At 52.5% G+C, this 17,043-nt stretch overlaps 1 protein-coding gene across 6 annotated transcripts in view; it reads left to right on the top strand.

Annotated features, from left to right (window-relative positions):
- The window catches only part of ALDH1L1 (aldehyde dehydrogenase 1 family member L1), a 102,888-nt gene extending 88,264 nt beyond the window's left edge, over positions 1 to 14,624 (top strand). For 5 of the 6 annotated variants that reach the window (XM_064590897.1, XM_064590883.1, XM_064590885.1 and 2 more), the window contains 7 exons: positions 780 to 873; positions 3,671 to 3,770; positions 5,114 to 5,212; positions 8,066 to 8,231; positions 11,015 to 11,120; positions 12,254 to 12,453; positions 14,398 to 14,624. In XM_064590897.1, the coding sequence (XP_064446967.1) occupies positions 780 to 873; positions 3,671 to 3,770; positions 5,114 to 5,212; positions 8,066 to 8,231; positions 11,015 to 11,120; positions 12,254 to 12,453; positions 14,398 to 14,558 (926 nt within the window). In that variant the 3' untranslated portion in view covers positions 14,559 to 14,624. Of the gene's footprint in view, positions 1 to 779; positions 874 to 3,670; positions 3,771 to 5,113; positions 5,213 to 8,065; positions 8,232 to 11,014; positions 11,121 to 12,253; positions 12,454 to 14,280 lie in introns of all 6 variants that reach the window. The other variant, XM_064590900.1, reaches the window with a different exon arrangement.
- Positions 14,625 to 17,043: the final 2,419 nt, after the last annotated feature.

Below are 17,043 nucleotides of genomic sequence, written 5' to 3'. Positions count from 1 at the left end.
CAATATATAGAACTTTAACTATATAGAGAGGATGCAAGTATCCCACTCCAAAACTACTAACCAGAATCTTCACAGGTGCACCTGAGCACATGCAGTTTTATGAGCTCGGAGGCAGGGGAGCAGTGGAAATGGAGGGACTGGGTGGGTGGAGGAGCCCAGGACTGGGCAATTGATAAGGTGGGGAAGAGAAGTGTCAGGACTGACTCCCAGGTTCTTAGCTTCAACAACTGATTGCAAGGAGAGGCTGTTTGCTGAAATGGAGAACCTGGAGGAGAAGTACATCAGGGGAAAGATTAAGAGCTTGGTTTCAAATATGTTGAATTTGAGAGGCTGTTAGATATCCAAGTGGAAATCCCAAACAGTCAGAGGAATCACAAATGGATCCAGATCCAGACGGACTTAGAGGATGATGTGTCTGGAGATGGCATTTGAAGAGGTGTGCCAGGGTGAGATCAGCTGAGGAGACAGTGTGTGTTGAAGAAAGGAGAAGATAGCCTCATTTTAACTTAATCACTTCTTTAAAGACCCTGTCTCCAAATACAGTCAGATCTGAGGTACTGGGGGTTAGGACTTCAACATAATGAATTTTGAGAGGACACAATTCTGCCTGTGGCAGGCAATGAAGCCCAGTGAGCCCTGGGCACTGAGGGCACTAAGCACTTGGGGTGCACAGCCCAGAGTTCTAGCCTCAAGATGGACATGTGGAGAGTGGTGGAGCTTGTATCTCCCCTTCAGCACCTGGCAGCCGCCCTGACCCCCTTGCCCACTCTTACCTACAGGTTCTCTAGTTGGCCAGAGACTCTCAGACCATCCCGATGTACGGAAAATTGGGTTCACAGGTTCCACAGAGGTGGGAAAACACATCATGAAGAGGTAGGTGGTTGAGGCTACCTCTGGTCACAGTGTTGGGATGTGGACAGTGCTGTGTGTGAACTTGATGCAGGTTCTGACTCTGTGTCTGGGTTTCTGACAAGCCCTTGGTGGGTCTGGTGCAGCTGCTCTGTGGAGCATACTCAGACCAGGGGGCTGCTGAAGACAATGTGATTTGGGGCCATGAGCACAAGTGGGACAGAGCTGCTCTGAATTGAGATGTGCTTCAAGTATAAAAGGTCCACTGGATTTTGAAAACTTAGTACACAAAGTGGCTCGTTAATAACTTCTTATATTAGGGCACTTGGGTGGCTCAGTCGTTAAGCATCTGTGTTCAGCTCAGGTCATGATCCCAGGGTCCTGGGATCGAGCCCCGCATCAGGCTCCCTGCTCTTCAGGAAGTCTGCTTCTCCCTCTCCCACTCCCCCTGCTTGTGTTCCCTTTCTCGCTGTGTCTATCTGTCAAATAAATAAAATCTTAAAAAAAAAACCAAACATATTGATTGCAAGTTGAAATAGTACTTTTTATTAATTGGGTTAAATAAAATATATTAGAATTAATTTCATTGGTTTCTTTTTCGTTTTCCCTTAAAACTGGGGCGCCTGGGTGGCTCAGTTGGTTAAGCGACTGCCTTCAGCTCAGGTCATGATCCTGGAGTCCCGGGATCGAGTCCCGCATTGGGCTCCCTGCTCGGCAGGGAGTCTGCTTCTCCCTCTGACCCTCCTCCCTCTCATGCTCTCTGTCTCTCATTCTCTCTCTCTCAAATAAAAAAAAAAAAAAAGAAAATCGTTTTCCCTTAAAACTAAAAGAAATTTAACTTAGTTTTTTAGTGGCTACTAAAGAACTGCCATTACATACGTGGCTGGTATTTGAGGCATTTTTTCTAGTCTATTGGACAGCCCCGTTCTAGAACATCCTCTCATATTCAGTGGACTTGCCTCAAGCAGCTGGGGTTGTGTTTCTTTCTCTGTCACTAATTCATGATATGACTGGGGCCAAGCCTGACCCTTCCAGGCCTCAGTTTCCCCATCAGTTCAGCAAAGGTAGTTTGCATGCTCCATGGCGCTGGTCTATGTAGCTGATGAGCTTGGAGAGGGCTGGACCACAACACAGTACCTTGTAGCCCTGGCTTCCCCAAGACAACCATGGGATGCCTGAGCCCCACCCCACTGAAGCTGGATTCTGGAGGTGGGTTTCAGGCATCTATAGGTGAGTGAAAGGTACAAATAGAGAGGAGCTGGGGCTTCTGTTGGGCATATTAACACCTTTCTCTGAGGTCATGTGACCACCCTCATCTGTCTCTTGTTGTAAGACTCATGCATGGGAACTCCCGGGGCAGTCCAGCTATGACATGACAATTCCATGGGGAGAAAGATTTCTCTTGTGTTAAAACAGCATCTCATTGTAGCCCCCAATGCAGAGCAGTGTTTTTTCTCCCTGGGACTCTTCTTCAGCCTCTGACCCTGCTCTCCATGGGCCCCTCTGTGTGCCACAAGATGGGATTCTCACCCCTTGGCCCCACGACCCCTCTGTGAGCTGGGGTGCAATCTGGCCCTGCCCCCTTACTTGAGTGGCACCCTGCTTGATCACAGCAGCTTTACATGAGATCCTCTTCTGGGTCAGGAGCCACAGCCAGTGTGGCTCAGGGAGCATGTCTTTAGGGTCGGTAGGGGCTGATGTCACAGCCTGTGAGCGGGCCTGGTGGAGCTGTTCTGATTCATTTTGAGTGTAGGAGAACGAGCCTGAGCATTGAAGAGAGGGAAGCTGGCGGTGGTGCAGGACTGACGGACAGAGGGCAGATGGATGGATGAGAGAGTTGGAGGGGTGGCTGCAAGTAGTCACAGCAGCTTATTTACCTGTCCTTACTCAAAAGCTAGCTAGTGTCTCCTGTGCTGTACAGGCGATAGTCATATGTGAGCACATGTGTGCTAAGGCCAGAGGGAGGGCTCAGTAAATATCAGCTCTGAGGAGTCCAGGGCAGGAGGGCTTGGGTAGGTATCCTGTGGCTCTGGGACTGCCATCTTCTGGGGGCTTTCCAAAACCCCTGTGGCTGGTGCCTGAGATGGAAGCCCTCTTCCTGGGTCAGTCCTGAGTGAGGAGACCCCCCACTCCCACCCTGTGCCATGCCTGTGTTTCACTGGTCCAACCCTTTAATGTCCCTTGAGAGGACAGTATCAGTAAGCCCACTTTATGCCCACCGATGCAGCGTGCACAGGATCCCCAGCTTCTCTCTGCACCTGTCAGTAAAAATCTGAGGTGCCAGAGTCCCTGTGGCAGTGCAGCTGCCCCAACTGGGGAATGGTTCTGTGTTTGGTTTATTCATTGGATATTTACCAAACACAGCTGCATGACCAGACGAATGCCCACCTGCCCCACTGGGGCTTATGTTTTGATGGGCAGGGTTGGAAACAAATACAATGTGCAGCAAAACACAGCAGGGGCGGAGCACAAGAGCATGCTATTTATAGGGAGCAGTCGGGTCAGGTACCCCAACCAGGGGATAGAGCAGAGGCCAGAAGGAAGTGAGGAACAAGTTTTGAGGATATCTGAAGGAAGAGTGATCCAGAGAGGGCTGTGACAGCAAAGGCCTGTGGTGGGTGTGGGCCTGGGTGTGGAAGAGGAGGAAGAGGTGTGGCAAGGGGAGGGAGGTGGGGAGAGCTGATGAGCATGGGAGTGGGGAGAAGCTCCTTCTGACCCCCTGCTTGCTCTTTGAGTAAAGCATGCTTTGGAGCTTCCCACCTGGAGCCCCTGTGTCTCAGTCTCCCAAGGACCCAGCCCTACCAACCTCTGTCCCTTTCAGTTGTGCCCTGAGTAACGTGAAGAAGGTGTCCCTGGAGCTGGGAGGGAAGTCGCCCCTCATCATCTTTGCTGACTGTGACCTCAGCAAGGCTGTGCAGATGGTAAGGGCCTGCCTTGTGGGGTGGAGGTGGGGCACTTATCTCTGATTCTACAGTCAAACTCACACATTGGGCCTAGACTGGCAGGAAGGGGCCTAGGGGACGGATGACATATGCCTTCTAGAAAACAAACTTCCCAAGAAGTTTCATTATTGTCAAGATTACTGAGATCAACTTCACAGGATGGGAAATGTAAGCCACGGTTCCATCTGTTCTGAAATCAGCATGACTTTTCCTTTTTGCCATGTCCACTTGCCCAGCTCCACCGCTGACCCACTGGGCAGCCTCAGGCAAGTTACTCAACGTTTCTGGGCCTCCTGTTCTCACCTATACCCTAAGGTATACTTACTTAAGTATATATTATACTTAAGTATATATATTACTTAAGGTATAACCTACTCCTTTGGTTGTTACAGGGATTCAACAAGCTATTAAGTCTGAAGGGCTTAGAAGATGTGGCAGGTGCTGTGTGTCAGGGGTTCTTATGCTTGTATTATCATTGCCATTGTTATGCTTCGGTCCCCCTCTCCACACCTGTGGGAGCAAGCCAGTTCAACCAGGTGTCCAAGTATGCCCCATTCTGTCTAAGTCTCACTGTGCCTTGGAGGACAATGTGATGCCCAGCATGGGCACGAAGGGGAGTGAAGCCTCAGATAGGGAAACTGAGGGAGGCAAGTCCAACAGCCCAAGGGTCTTGGCCCCAGTGCCAAGGCCACTGCTGCAGGGCCAGAGGCCCAGGCCATGTCATTGGGCAATGCAATCCCAGCTGCCAGGAGAGCCAAGCTCTCCCTCCTCCCTTGGCCCCCCACATAGGGCTTCCAGGTCCAAAATGCAGGCTCCCTTGAGCCTCTGAGGACATTTATTCTGGAATCCTGCGAGGAGTTCTCTCAGGCCTGGGCTGCCACCCAGTCTCTCCCAAGACAGGGGGGTGCCTGCCTGCCTTTGCCTTCCATCTGCTGCCTGCCCCAAGCTAACAGACTCTCCAGGCTCAGCCCCAGGAGTGTGGACTCTGACCCCTCCTGCGTCACCCCAGGGAGCACACCGGCATACAGGGTCTCCAGGTTCACTCCACTCCTCTCCACTCCCTCTTGTTCTCCACTCTCTGTAATGTGGACACAGGTGTCTCCCCAGGGGATGGGACTCAGCTCTCCTCTTGAGGTGACTGAAGAATGAGTAGAGCCTGTATGTCCATTGCTGGCTGGGCCTGGCCCACCATCCCATTGGAGGTCAGGACACACACATTCCTCCCCTTCCCTATAAGAAGGGGGTACATGGGCCTGGTGGGGTGTGGGGGGCTGGCACCCTGGGAGCAGTTGTAAGCCAGCATCCTTATCCATTCTCCAAAGGGGATGAGCTCCGTCTTCTTCAACAAAGGGGAAAACTGCATTGCCGCGGGACGACTTTTTGTAGAGGACTCGATCCACGACCAGTTTGTACAGAAGGTGGTAAGTTCTGCTGCGGAGTCTTCACTGAGACAGCCACCTGTGCTGCAGGGGGTAGGGGGCAGGGAGGCAAGGCTGGGCCAGGTGGAGTCAGGCACTGTCCATCTGAGTCAGGAAACCCTCACACAAAGCTGTATCCTTTTTCACGTGTTTTCATTATTTCAGCAAGAAATAGTAACTCTGCAGCTCAGACTGACATAACCAGAAAGGGCCTGTCCTAGGTCAGCTCCCCAGCAGTGAAGCCTAAGCCAGGAATTCAGGTGCATGTGGCTCACTATTGGCGAGCTGTCAGGTGAAGCCTGGGAGGTGAGAGGGACCAGGAGAGGACAGGGACAGGACATGTTCTCAAGTGATATCCAGCCCTAGCCTGACCCACAGATAGGAGCTCTGGAGCACGAATGATACCTCTTAGGTGTACCCCTGGGGTCCAGGGGCCAGGCTTTTGTCCCCTGTCAACAGTTGTTGGCTGTGAGTGTTCATGGGCTAAAGGAGGTCTCCCTGGGACCTGGGATCATCAGCAGCCACCTCTCTTGGCTGCTGCAGGGTGGGTACTCACAGGTAAAGAGGATGGGGTGTGGTACTCACAGCATCTCCTACATTCTTACAACATAGAACCAGAAAGGAAGTCACTCTGTCCCCACTGATTCTGTTGGAAAAGGTTGTGGGGAAGGATGCTGGTTGGTGTGACTGGGTCCCAGGTCTATCGCTGGTCCATTCAGTGATTGCAGGGCCTACAGAGCTCTGGTTGGCTCAGCTTCAGCCAAAAGCCCTTCCTCACATCCTGGAGAGCAGAGTCTGATCCCAGCGGATATGAGAGGGGATGCTGGAACACAGCCCCTATGTGCAGGTTTTAAAAACTATATTTAGGAAGCCAGGAAAAAAGAGAAAGCAGGACTGGTACAAGGCGAGGCAGCTGTTAGGAAGGAGTTCTGGAGAGGGTTTTGGATAACGGGTAAAAATATGAAAGGCAGTGAGGAAACAGGATTTCTAGAAGGGAGTGTAACAGCTTTTGCCACATAACAAGCTACTCCCAAAACTTAGTGGCTTGGGATAACAGCAGTTCATGCAGTCACAGCCCTGTGGGTTGGCACTGTGGGCACCAGCCCAGGTCCACCAGAGCTTGCTTGTACATCTGCGGTCAGCGGGGGCACTTGGTGGCTGTGTTGGGATGGCTTATCTTTGTACCTGGGGTCCTTCATCCTGCAGCATGTGCTCAGACACATGCAGGGCCAATGGTAGGACTCCTAAGAGTGAGAATAGGAGTGTAGAGGCCTCTTGGGGAGTGTAGAGGCTTCGTGGGACCCCTAAAGTTTGCTTCTGCCACATTCTGCCAAGTCACAAGCCAGCTCAGATTCAAGGGGTGGGAAACCAACCCTATCCTGATGAGAAATGAATACAATACATAACCCACTGTAGTTTGGGAGCTGGGCAGCCTAGCTGAGTGAGTCCATCACTGCTATAGGCCCAGCACAGGACTGGCTGAACCTGGGGCATGGATGGGGAGTCACGATGGAGGGCCCATGAGGGGGCAGCTCACTGAGTGGATGTAGTTGCAGGGAACATAGCTGGGCAAGCCCCAGGCCCCTCCAGGAGTCTGCAAGGGAGTCGTCAAACCCCCACAGGGTGAGGGCAGGGGTCAGAATCCCAGGAGAATCCCAGAATCCCAGGAGAACTGTCAGGCTAGTTTCAGCTCCCAAATATAGGAAGCAAGAGGCACATCCAGGACACTCAGCATTATTACTCTTGGCATCCTAGGGATGGAGTTGGGGGTGGGGGGTAGTTGGTGGCCAAGTGGGAGCAGAGAAGGGGAGCAAGGCAGGGGATGGGGACTCCCTTCAGCACAGAAGAGCTAAGGGGTCCTTGGTGAGAGGGCAGGGGTGGTCCTTGGGGGCTTGAGTGTCTTCTGATTAGGCCTGGCTGGGGGGTGTAGAGCCTGAATGGAGGGGTGAAGTAGCCCTGGCCTCGGAGGAGGAGGAGGAGGAGGAGAAGGCCAGTCAGGCCTGACCTTGATGCAGCCACAGTGAGGGTAGAGATGACCTTGTTTGGTCTTAAGAAACTGAGGAAAAACCTGGAGATATGTGACAATAACAGGAGGGGTGAACCCCAGCCAGGAGTCCAGAAAGTCTAATGTCTACCTCCCACTGGAGGTGGGACATGCCATATGAGTTCTTTTCCATAGCACAGCATCCCATATTCAGGGGCTTTTCTGACTCTCTGCATCCAACCCCAGAATCCATCAGATACCATGTAGCACATCTTTTGTGGAGACCCAAATCCAGGGCAAAGCCTAGACCTACTTTTAGGTTGGCTGAGGCAACAAGGAAGGCTTTCCAGAGGAGGGGGACTTGAAGCTGGGCTCTGAAGCAGGAAGAAGTAGAAGCAGGAGTGGGTGGACTCAAGGCCCAGGCCCCTCCACTCCACTTAGAGTCTATTCCTCTTGTCACCAGGGCATTGCAGCAAGACATGTGTTTACCTGCCCCACCCCCATTCCATATTCTGGAGGCCCCAGACAAGCATTCTCTCAGCTTCTCAGCCTATGAAGCTGGGTGCGGGACCACTGTAGGGACACACTTTTTGCTGGCCCATGTCTGGCCCTCACCCTGTCCCTGGACACCTCCGTTTTCTCAGCCTGTCTGATGCTAGGCTTGGGTCTCCTTGCACATTGGATACGTTTGGGGTCTCAGCCTGGGAGGCGGGTTTGGAACCAGAATAGAGACCATCCTGAGGACATGTGGACTTTCTTCACAGCCCAGTGGCTGGTCACCGAACATGCAAACACGTTAGGCAGGTCAGGCTGGGAGTATCGTCAGAAACCATGGTACCTGAGCAGAACCTGACTGGGAGGACTCTCCACAGGTAGAAGAGGTGAGGAAGATGAAGATCGGCAACCCTCTAGACCGGGACACCAACCATGGGCCACAGAACCACCAAGCCCACCTGCAGAAGCTGTTGGAGTACTGCCAGTGCGGCGTGGAGGAAGGGGCCACGCTGGTCTGTGGTGGGAGTCAAGTAGCTCGGCCAGGTCAGTCAGAGCACTCGTGGCTCACCTCAGAGCACTCATGGCCCACTGGGCTGACCCGGAGGGCAGGCAGCATGGTCTCTGGTCTCCTGCCCCACTCTAACTGGAGGTATGTGAAGGCCACGGTTAGGCTCCCAGGCCTCAGGGCTCATCCGGGACATTGGCTGCGGTGGCCTTGGATATTTGGACCCCAGCCAGACCAGGTGTGGTACTGGCAAGGTGAAGACACCAGGGCTGAAATCCAGTCAGTGCTGGTTTAATGTGTATCATAGTGGACTTTGATTTGCCATAAACATCTCCGCATCCTTGAAGTTCTTTCCTCCCGTGGATTCCATGGCACTGGCTTTCATGGCTTTCTGTCTTTGGCATTACTTCTCAGCAGTCACTTTTCGCTGAACCTCCCTCTCCACCTGTGCCTTAAATGGAGGTATATCCCCAAGTCTCTCCTGAGCTTGGAGCGCTTCTCATGGCAGACCCTTTCCCTGGAGGATCTCATCCCCCGCAGTGGCTCACACCCTCCCAAGTATCTGTCTCTGGGCTCCTCCTCATCCAGAAATCCTGACCACCTAGACACCTCCACCCATATGTCCCCAGGCCCTTCAGACTGAATGGGTACCAAATCCATCACATCATCTGACTGTCCTGACCCAGACATACACTTGCCTCTCTAGAATCTTCCATTTGTTCAGGTCACTGGAGTCAGAGGAGCAGGGGCTGCAGCACGGACTGTTTGAGATGCTTCCTTGTGGGCACCACATGGGGACAGGCACCGTGTCTGTCTTCTACACCATTAGGTCCTTCACACCAGCACTGAGACTCAACCAAACCTGAGTTAATTTGATGGAAGGAAGGAAGGAAGGAAACAATGAATTCTAGACTCCTCTCTTTTCTTGACCGCCTACTTTAAATTAATTGCCCCATTCTCTTAAATTAAAAATCTGTCTTCCTCCCCTGCATCCCTACTGCCATACTGCTGACTTTGCAGCTCGTTTTGCCTGCGCCATCATATCTGCTTCCTGAGGAACCTTTTGTACCATGCTAACCCTTTACCTATGGTAGCTGCCAGAAGTCTGATTATGTCTCCCCCAACGTTGAAGCAACTTATACAGTGACCCATCCTCCTGCAGCAGCAAGCTCAAACTCCTTACTTCATACCCAGGGTCTTCCATGGTCCTAAGCTAACTGGCTTGCCCATGACCCATGCTCCAGCCACATTTTACTCTCTCTGAGTACATCTCACGCTTTCCTGCTCCCTGGGCTTCTGCTGCTCCTCTGATTAGCAAACACCTCCCCATTTCCTCAACTGACAAATTCATCAACGAGCTCAAATAACATCCAGGCCCAGACCCTAGGTGCTCCTGTGTCACAGACGCTCCCTGGCACCTCATACAGTGACAGTTTTATAGCCACTGATGGCCACTGATGGCTACCCCCTTCCTTGCCCTCAGTAGACTAGGGGCTCCATAAGGCCAGAGTTCAGGGTCTGATGGGAGGGAGTGAAGTGAAGGCATGGTTTGCAGAACAGTTAGGGTGGTGCAGCCCCCAGAAACCAGGATACTGGAGAGCCACTATCACCACCCCCTGGCCTGAGGGCTCAGAGGAGGGAGCAGAATTCCTAGAACCTGGTGAGGAGCAGAGCTGTAAGCTACAAATCCAACTGGACATCAGAGGATGAGGGAGGCTCATCTGGGAGGGGAAGAGTATAGAAAGAATAGAAAAGGGACAGAGCCCGGCCAGTGCAGAGCCTCCAGCACCTGGTGGGCAGCAGCTCGTTTGCAGACGGAGAGAATACAGGCCATACCACATGAGTCAACATGTGTTCATACCTAATGTAGCTTTTTAAAAACTGTAGTTAATGTTAAAATATAATTTATAAATGTATGAAAAGTATGGAATATTAAGTTGTCTTTAAAGTTAATTTTTTTTTAAAGATTTTATTTATTTATTTGTGAGAGAGAATGAGAGACAGAGAGCATGAGAGAGAGGAGGGTCAGAGGGAGAAGCAGACTCCCCGCTGAGCAGGGAGCCCGATGCGGGACTCGATCCTAGGACTCCAGGATCATGACCTGAGCCGAAGGCAGTTGCTTAACCGACTGAGCCACCCAGGCGCCCTAAAGTTAATTTTTTTTCCTAAAAACTGGAAAGAGAAAATTTCAAGTCTCTCAATTTTCCCTTAGTCAGGCTAAATTACATCTCAGTCCATTAAGGTCTCCAGGTCCCTGGGCTCTGTGTCTAGAGGAGAAATAGAGGAAGCATTTCTGCTGTCAGAGGTGGCTCCATCTACAACCAGGGCCTGTAGGGACAGCAGTCTGGATGGGAGGAGGTGGTGGCTTGTGTTGACAAGATAGCAGGAGGCTGTATCCTGGCTGAAAGTAGTCACCTTTGCACCTGGGGCATGTACCTGCACTGAGGGGCCAGGAATCAGGGAGACAGTCCTGAGAGGTCCTGTCCGTCAAAACCCATGTCCAAGGCTCCCCCACCCCCAGCTCAACCTACTCCACAGGGACTGATGGAGAGCCATCCGAGGGGCTGCACTAGGTAAAGAATCTCCACTGTATCACAGACCAACACTGAGCTGCTCATCTTCCTCAGCAGCATTTAGTTGAAAGGTTGTGAGGATCCTCCAAACTCATACACCTGGGGCAGGAAAGCCACCCACCGTCTGTAGCATCCACCACACAGGTGTCACAAACTGCAGAATGTGTGCATGGTGGCTGGTGGGGCCCAGGCCTGGCTGGGGAGAGGACCGCCCACCTGCACACCATGAACCTCTGTCTCCCCTGTAGGTTTCTTCTTCGAGCCGACTGTTTTCACGGACGTGGAGGACCACATGTTCATAGCCAAGGAGGAGTCCTTTGGGCCCATCATGATCATCTCTCGGTTTGCTGATGGGTAGGGAGTCATGCTTATATCTCTTGAGAGCCTGATCCTCTTCCATGCCTTACTGGGGTCTTCGCTTGAGCTTCATGGAGGGGAGTGCAGAAGGGGAATGCAGATGGGGTGGGGGCTGTGGATACAGCCTAGCTTCCTGCCAAGTCCTTCTCAACCACTGAAGGTAGGAGAGCCCTAGGGGACCTGCAAGGCTGGGTCCCACTGAGGGTGTCTTCCTTGTCTCTCTGATGCCTCTCATGGCATTCTGGGTTCTGTTCCTATCCACTGCTGCATAATAAACCACCCCAAACCTTGGTGGCTTAGAATAGCAAGTTACTTAATTCACTTGTGAGTCTTCAATTTGGTCAGGGTTCCATGGGGCTGGCCGCCTCTGCTCTGGGCCATGTCGGGACAGCTGCTCCCCAGCACCCAGCTCAAAGAGGCCAGGTGGAAGATGCAAGTCTCCTCAAGAACTATCATTTGGCCTCAGAAAGCCCAGAAGCTCACTTCCACCTGTCTTATTGGTCCAGCAAGTCACTGAGGCCAGACCTGGCTTAAAGGGAGAGGAAATGGGCTGGCCATAATTGCTCTACCACGGGCTCTTTTCCTGACTATTATTCTTCAGAGTAGCACCTTTGAGCAGATTACAGAATGGCATCTCATCCTCGATACCCTATATTTCCAACTATCAAAAAATTACCAAAATTTTCTTTACATGCTGGTTGTATTAGAATGAGATACTTTTCTCCCATCTACCAAGCATTATGGTCAGTCTTCAAGCCTGTGATGTCTGTGGATGCCCCCAGTGTAGCTGCCCAAGGAATGCCTTTCCATGTGTGGTGGATCCCCAGCCTGCCCCCCTCCCTGGGCTCCCATCCCCCTGTCTACACAGTGAGGGGCTCACCCATGATGACCAGAAGGGTCTGACTCTGCTCTACCTCCTCTCTGTCATTCTTTCCTCTTTGCTTGGCTGGCCTATCTCCTCCACACTTGCTGTAGGCCCGGCACGTTTGCTCAGAGGGTCCTATGTGGTGGGGAGCTTGCAGTGGGCCAGGCACCCCCCTTGGAAGAAGGGGTGCCCGTCTTTCTGTGTCCCATGTCCAGGTTGGCCCCATGGTCCTCCTCAGGGAGTTCTTCCTGGGTTTTCCCTGCAGTGACGTGGACACTGTGCTGTCTCGGGCCAATGCCACGGAGTTTGGCCTGGCTTCCGGCATCTTCACCAGGGACATCAACAAGGCCCTGTATGTCAGCGACAAGCTGGAGGCCGGCACCGTGTTTGTCAACACATACAACAAGACTGATGTGGCCGCTCCCTTTGGAGGGTTCAAGCAGTCCGGCTTTGGCAAAGACCTCGGTAATCTAATCCCGAACATATATTAAGGCCCCTTGGTGCCAGGCCCTGTCCTGGGGGCCAGGGGTATAGCATTGACAAGATGGCTCCCGGTGCTCACTTCTTACTGGGAGTGGACAGGGGATAATTAAGGCAGTAAGCAAGATCCAGCTGGGAAGTGAGGAATGGAGGAAGTGGACAAGACAGAGTGACCTGGCCAGGAAGACTGGGAGGGTCATTTTAGAGGGGACCAGGGTGGGCCTCTCCAAGGAGGTGGCGCCTGCACTGAGGTTCGAGTGGCTGGAGGAGGCGGTATAAAGACCTGAGGGTACGTGTTCCCAGCTGAGAGGACAGCAGGTCCTGAGAGAACCAGCTTCGGTCTTGGAGCTGCAGAGAGGGGCCTGAGTGCAGGGATGGGGAAGTCCAGAGGGGAGGAGGCTGGGGAGGCAGGCAGGGGGCCAGAGAGCAGGGCCCTGGGGGCAGCAGTCAGAGCTTCATCCACAGAAAGAGGGGAAACTGTGGAGGCCGAGTATGGAGGCCAGTGGGGCAGTGTGAGTCCCCAGTGTAGAGACAATGTCACCTGGGTGGGTAGCCAAACTCAAGCCCTGCCTGGCCTGCCAGGAGAAGTGGAGGTCTGGTCTGGCACTGGGCTATTGCATGATTTAGGATGAGCGCTGCTCTCCCCATCCTGCCACCATGGAATCCAGCAGTTGAGAACTGGCTCCAGTTGGGGATCCCAGCTCTGATGCCTAGCAGTGGTGGTGACAGGGAGGGCAGGGTCTGGGAGAGCAGCTGTTTCCAAGAGCCTCCATCCCTGAACCCAGCTCAGGATGCTCAAGGAGGTTTGAGCTGAAGCTTGACCATAGAGAGGCTGCTATCTCATTTTCTCCCCCCACTCCATCCCTCATACCCTGCAGAAAACCCCAAGGATGCTTGTGAAAGAAGCCCCAACAACACCCCCAAAGCCTGGCACTACACTGTGCACCCAGAGGTGGGACTCACACTCACACACACATGCACATACACAGTGTTGGACAGTCCTGCTCCCTTTGTCCCTGTCTGCCACCCCTTCTTGTTTCCTCCACTGGAATCTACAAGGGCCACTGTTATTCAGGAGGCTGTGGGTGCTGGGTCCCCAGGATCTGGTCTGTCACTTATGACCCTGGCCCTGAGCTGCTCCAGCTCATCCCCTCTGCTGCCCCCTCTTCCTGTGTCCTGTGCACATAAACCAGGCACCCCCAGTAACCCATCGGGGTTTGGCCCAGAGACCTCAGCAGGCCCCAGCTGGTGAAGCGTGGCTCCTGGGGCCAACCTTAGCGGGTGGGGGAGATGTCAGGCAACCACAGGCCCCACATACGGGTTGTGGGACCGAACACACCAGCTGCAGAACATAGCCAAATTCTGGGTGCCTCTGACTCCCTTTCCCAGGAACAGCATGACCTGGAATTAGTTGGGGGGGCAGCAGTGGGGACAGGTGATGGACTGGCACCTCTGGGTGAGTAGGAGGGTACCAGAGAGCCTCTTGACTGCCCTCGGGGTGATGGGGCTGCCATTCCTCTAGAGGAGGTAGTCAGAGCAGGGAAGTTTCTGGAACAGTGGAACAGTTGCTCCCAGTTAGTCTGTATTCCGATGCCTGTGGTGGAATCCTTACCACCCCCACCCTACAACTGATGCAGGACCTGCCAAGACCTTGGTTTCTCTTCTGTAACTGGGGCTGAGCCTGGGCGGACCCCACATGGTTGCTGCAGGGATCTGTGAGATAAAAGGGCTGCAGCGCTCGCAACAGTGTGGGGTCCATCCTAGGAGCTGCTGTGAAAGTGACCTTTCCCCATGGTACGTGCTGTCTTGCAGGAGAGGCAGCCCTGAATGAGTACCTGCGGGTCAAGACGGTTACTTTCGAGTACTGATGAAAGGTCTCTTGCGAGAAAGCTCCCCTCTCCACAATGTGTCCTTGCCCTCCATAACCAGGCCTGAACCAGCCTGCCTTCTCAGGGAGAGACCAAGGCTGCTTCCCCGGAGTTCCTGCCCTCTCATCTCCTCCTGAGCAAGCAACACTTCCACAGGAAGCACTGGTGGAAGCCCCCTGCCTGCACCTCTGTCCCCGCTGGGACATCCTCACCCCTGTCTGATCACAGTGGCCTTTGGCGAGGTGAGAAGGTGGCCCCAGGGTGAATAAAGGTTCTGGCCATTGGCAACCCCGTGTCTCTCTGTTCCATCTGTGGGTGCTCCTGGGTGGCCCTGCAGGTCCAGGCACTCGTGTGTATTGCCCAAGGAGGGTGCCCTGGGGAGAGGTGCAGCAGTGAAATGTGGGTGTACATCAGTTAGGATGAAGCTAGGCATGAGAGACATCTGTGGGGTGACTCCTGGGAAATGCAGAGCAGAGGAAGCAGGACGGGTTAGGGTTAGGGTTGGAACCAGCATCCCATCCCTCCACTTTGCTCTCTCTTTCTCCTCTCACCCTGCAGGACTCTGGGGCCTTCCCTTCTTCACCCCTACCCCCTAGGTCCCAAACATTACACCACCACTTACCTGCTGTTCCCTCAGTTTGCCCCACATGGCACTCTCTGCTTGGCATTTCAACCCCCTAGCCCACCTGCTCTGCCCCTCTGGGCTCCACAGCATCTGAAGATCTTCTCTTCCCCCTGCAGTTTCCCTGGCTGTGCTAGGAGTGGCCTGGCCCAGGCTGCGCATCTGTTTGCTCATCTGCAAGCAGCCCTTCCCAGCAGAAAGCAGGCAACATGTGGAGCACAGGCACATCTGAACCCAAATAGAGCCAAGAAACCCTTTTCTTCCCTCTTCAGACACACACACAGAGCTTGGTTTCAGCCAGGCTGCCTCTCTACAGTTCCACTTGAGACCTCTGGTTTAGATGTGCAGGGCTGGGCTCCTACCTTTCTAGCCTCCCCTCTCTTCAAGAATTCTCCTGAAACTATAAGGTAAGTATATAAGAAAAGCCACCCTGCTTCCCCCTCCTATTTCTTTCCTGTTGTGACTCCTTTACTTTTACACAGAATACTTCACTTCTGACACTTCTGGTCATCACATGTGGGGGCTGTGTCCCACATTGAGCAATTCTCTGTGACACCAGTTGGGTGTCCTACAATTAAACTCAATTCTGACACTATCCACCCAGAGATATAGTGTCAGATCCCACAGGTTAAGAGCTCAGTCCCACAAAACTGTTCCCACCCACTTTAGGTGCCAGTCACAAGTAGCAGATCTCCAGGTTGCCCCACAACTTCTGTCTGATTTGGCTACAAATCGGAGGTTCCCATGACTCCCACCTGGAGTTACATTAATTTTCTAGAGGGGCTCAGAGAACTCAGAGAAACACTTATGTTTCCCAGTGTAATAAGGATATGATAAAGGATACAGATGAGCAGCCAGATGAAGAGATGCATAGGGTGAGGTCTGGGAGGGTCCTGAGCACAGGAGTCTCTGTACCAATGGAGTTGGGGTGGGTGTGGATGTCTTTGCCAACCTGGAAGCTCTCCAAACCCCATACTACTGGAATTTTTATGGACTCTACCTCGCATAGTCATGATCAGTCATTAACTCCATTTCTAGCCCCTCTCCTGTATCTGGAGATTGGTTGGAGGCAGAGGCTGAAAATGCCAAGCTTCTAATCATGGCTTCATCCTTTTGGTGACCAGTTGCCATCTAGGACCCTCCCAATCACCTCAATAGAATAAAAGATGCTCCTAGTGCTCTTCTCATTTAGAAATTTACAAGGGTTTTGGGAACCCTCTGTCCAATATGGGGTCAGAGACAAATATTAGTGTTCTTACTTAGGAAATTACAAGGGTTTCAGGAGCTCTGTGCCAGGAACCAAGGGCAGAGACCAATATGTATTTTCTATTATCTCACAGTAACAAGGATGAAACTATTAGTTTACTCATTTCCTTTATCCCCTTCTTTCTTGAGTTATAGAACCCCAAATTTTACATGGGCACATGGCTGACCAGAAGAAAGACAGAATTCCCAACCTCCTTTGCAGTTAGGTGATGGTCATGGAACTGAACCTAGCAGACGAAATGTGAATGGAAGTAATACCTGCCACTCCAGAGACATGCCCTTTAAAGGGGGGTCATGCTGTTGCTCTCCCTCTTTTCCTTCCCCTGGGCTGGCTGGAAGCAGACCCAGGAGACAGGGTGGTGGGCATTTTCCGACCATGCAGATATGGCAACACCTGTGGAGGGGGATAAATGGCACAGAGTGGCAGACACTTAAATACCAAACATCATGGGGTGATGTTCCAGAGTACCAGATGGTGACTGGTACACGGAGGTGACTGGCACATGAGGGAAATAAACTTGTTGTCTTTTTGTGATTTTTTTTTTCCCTCGGAGTTTACCTACAGTGGTAGGAGGGATGCTTTATTTACTTTTTTTTTTTTATTAACGTATAATGTATTATTTGTTTCAGGGGTACAGGTCTGTGATTGATCAGTCTTACACAATCCACAGTGCTCACCATAGTACTTACCCTCCCGAATGTCCATCACCCAGCCACCCCTTCCCTCCCACCGCTCTCCACTCCAACAACCCTCAGTTTGTTTCCTGAGATCAAGAGTCTCTTACAGTTTGTGTCCCTCTCTGGTTTCGTCTTGTTTCA

This window comes from Mirounga angustirostris, unplaced genomic scaffold (assembly GCF_029215605.1).
Source record: "Mirounga angustirostris isolate CCGP_5_RB_7025 unplaced genomic scaffold, mMirAng1.0.hap1 SCAF_1, whole genome shotgun sequence".
NCBI classification, from domain to species: Eukaryota; Metazoa; Chordata; class Mammalia; order Carnivora; family Phocidae; genus Mirounga; species Mirounga angustirostris.
This window is presented reverse-complemented; position numbering and strand designations above follow the sequence as displayed.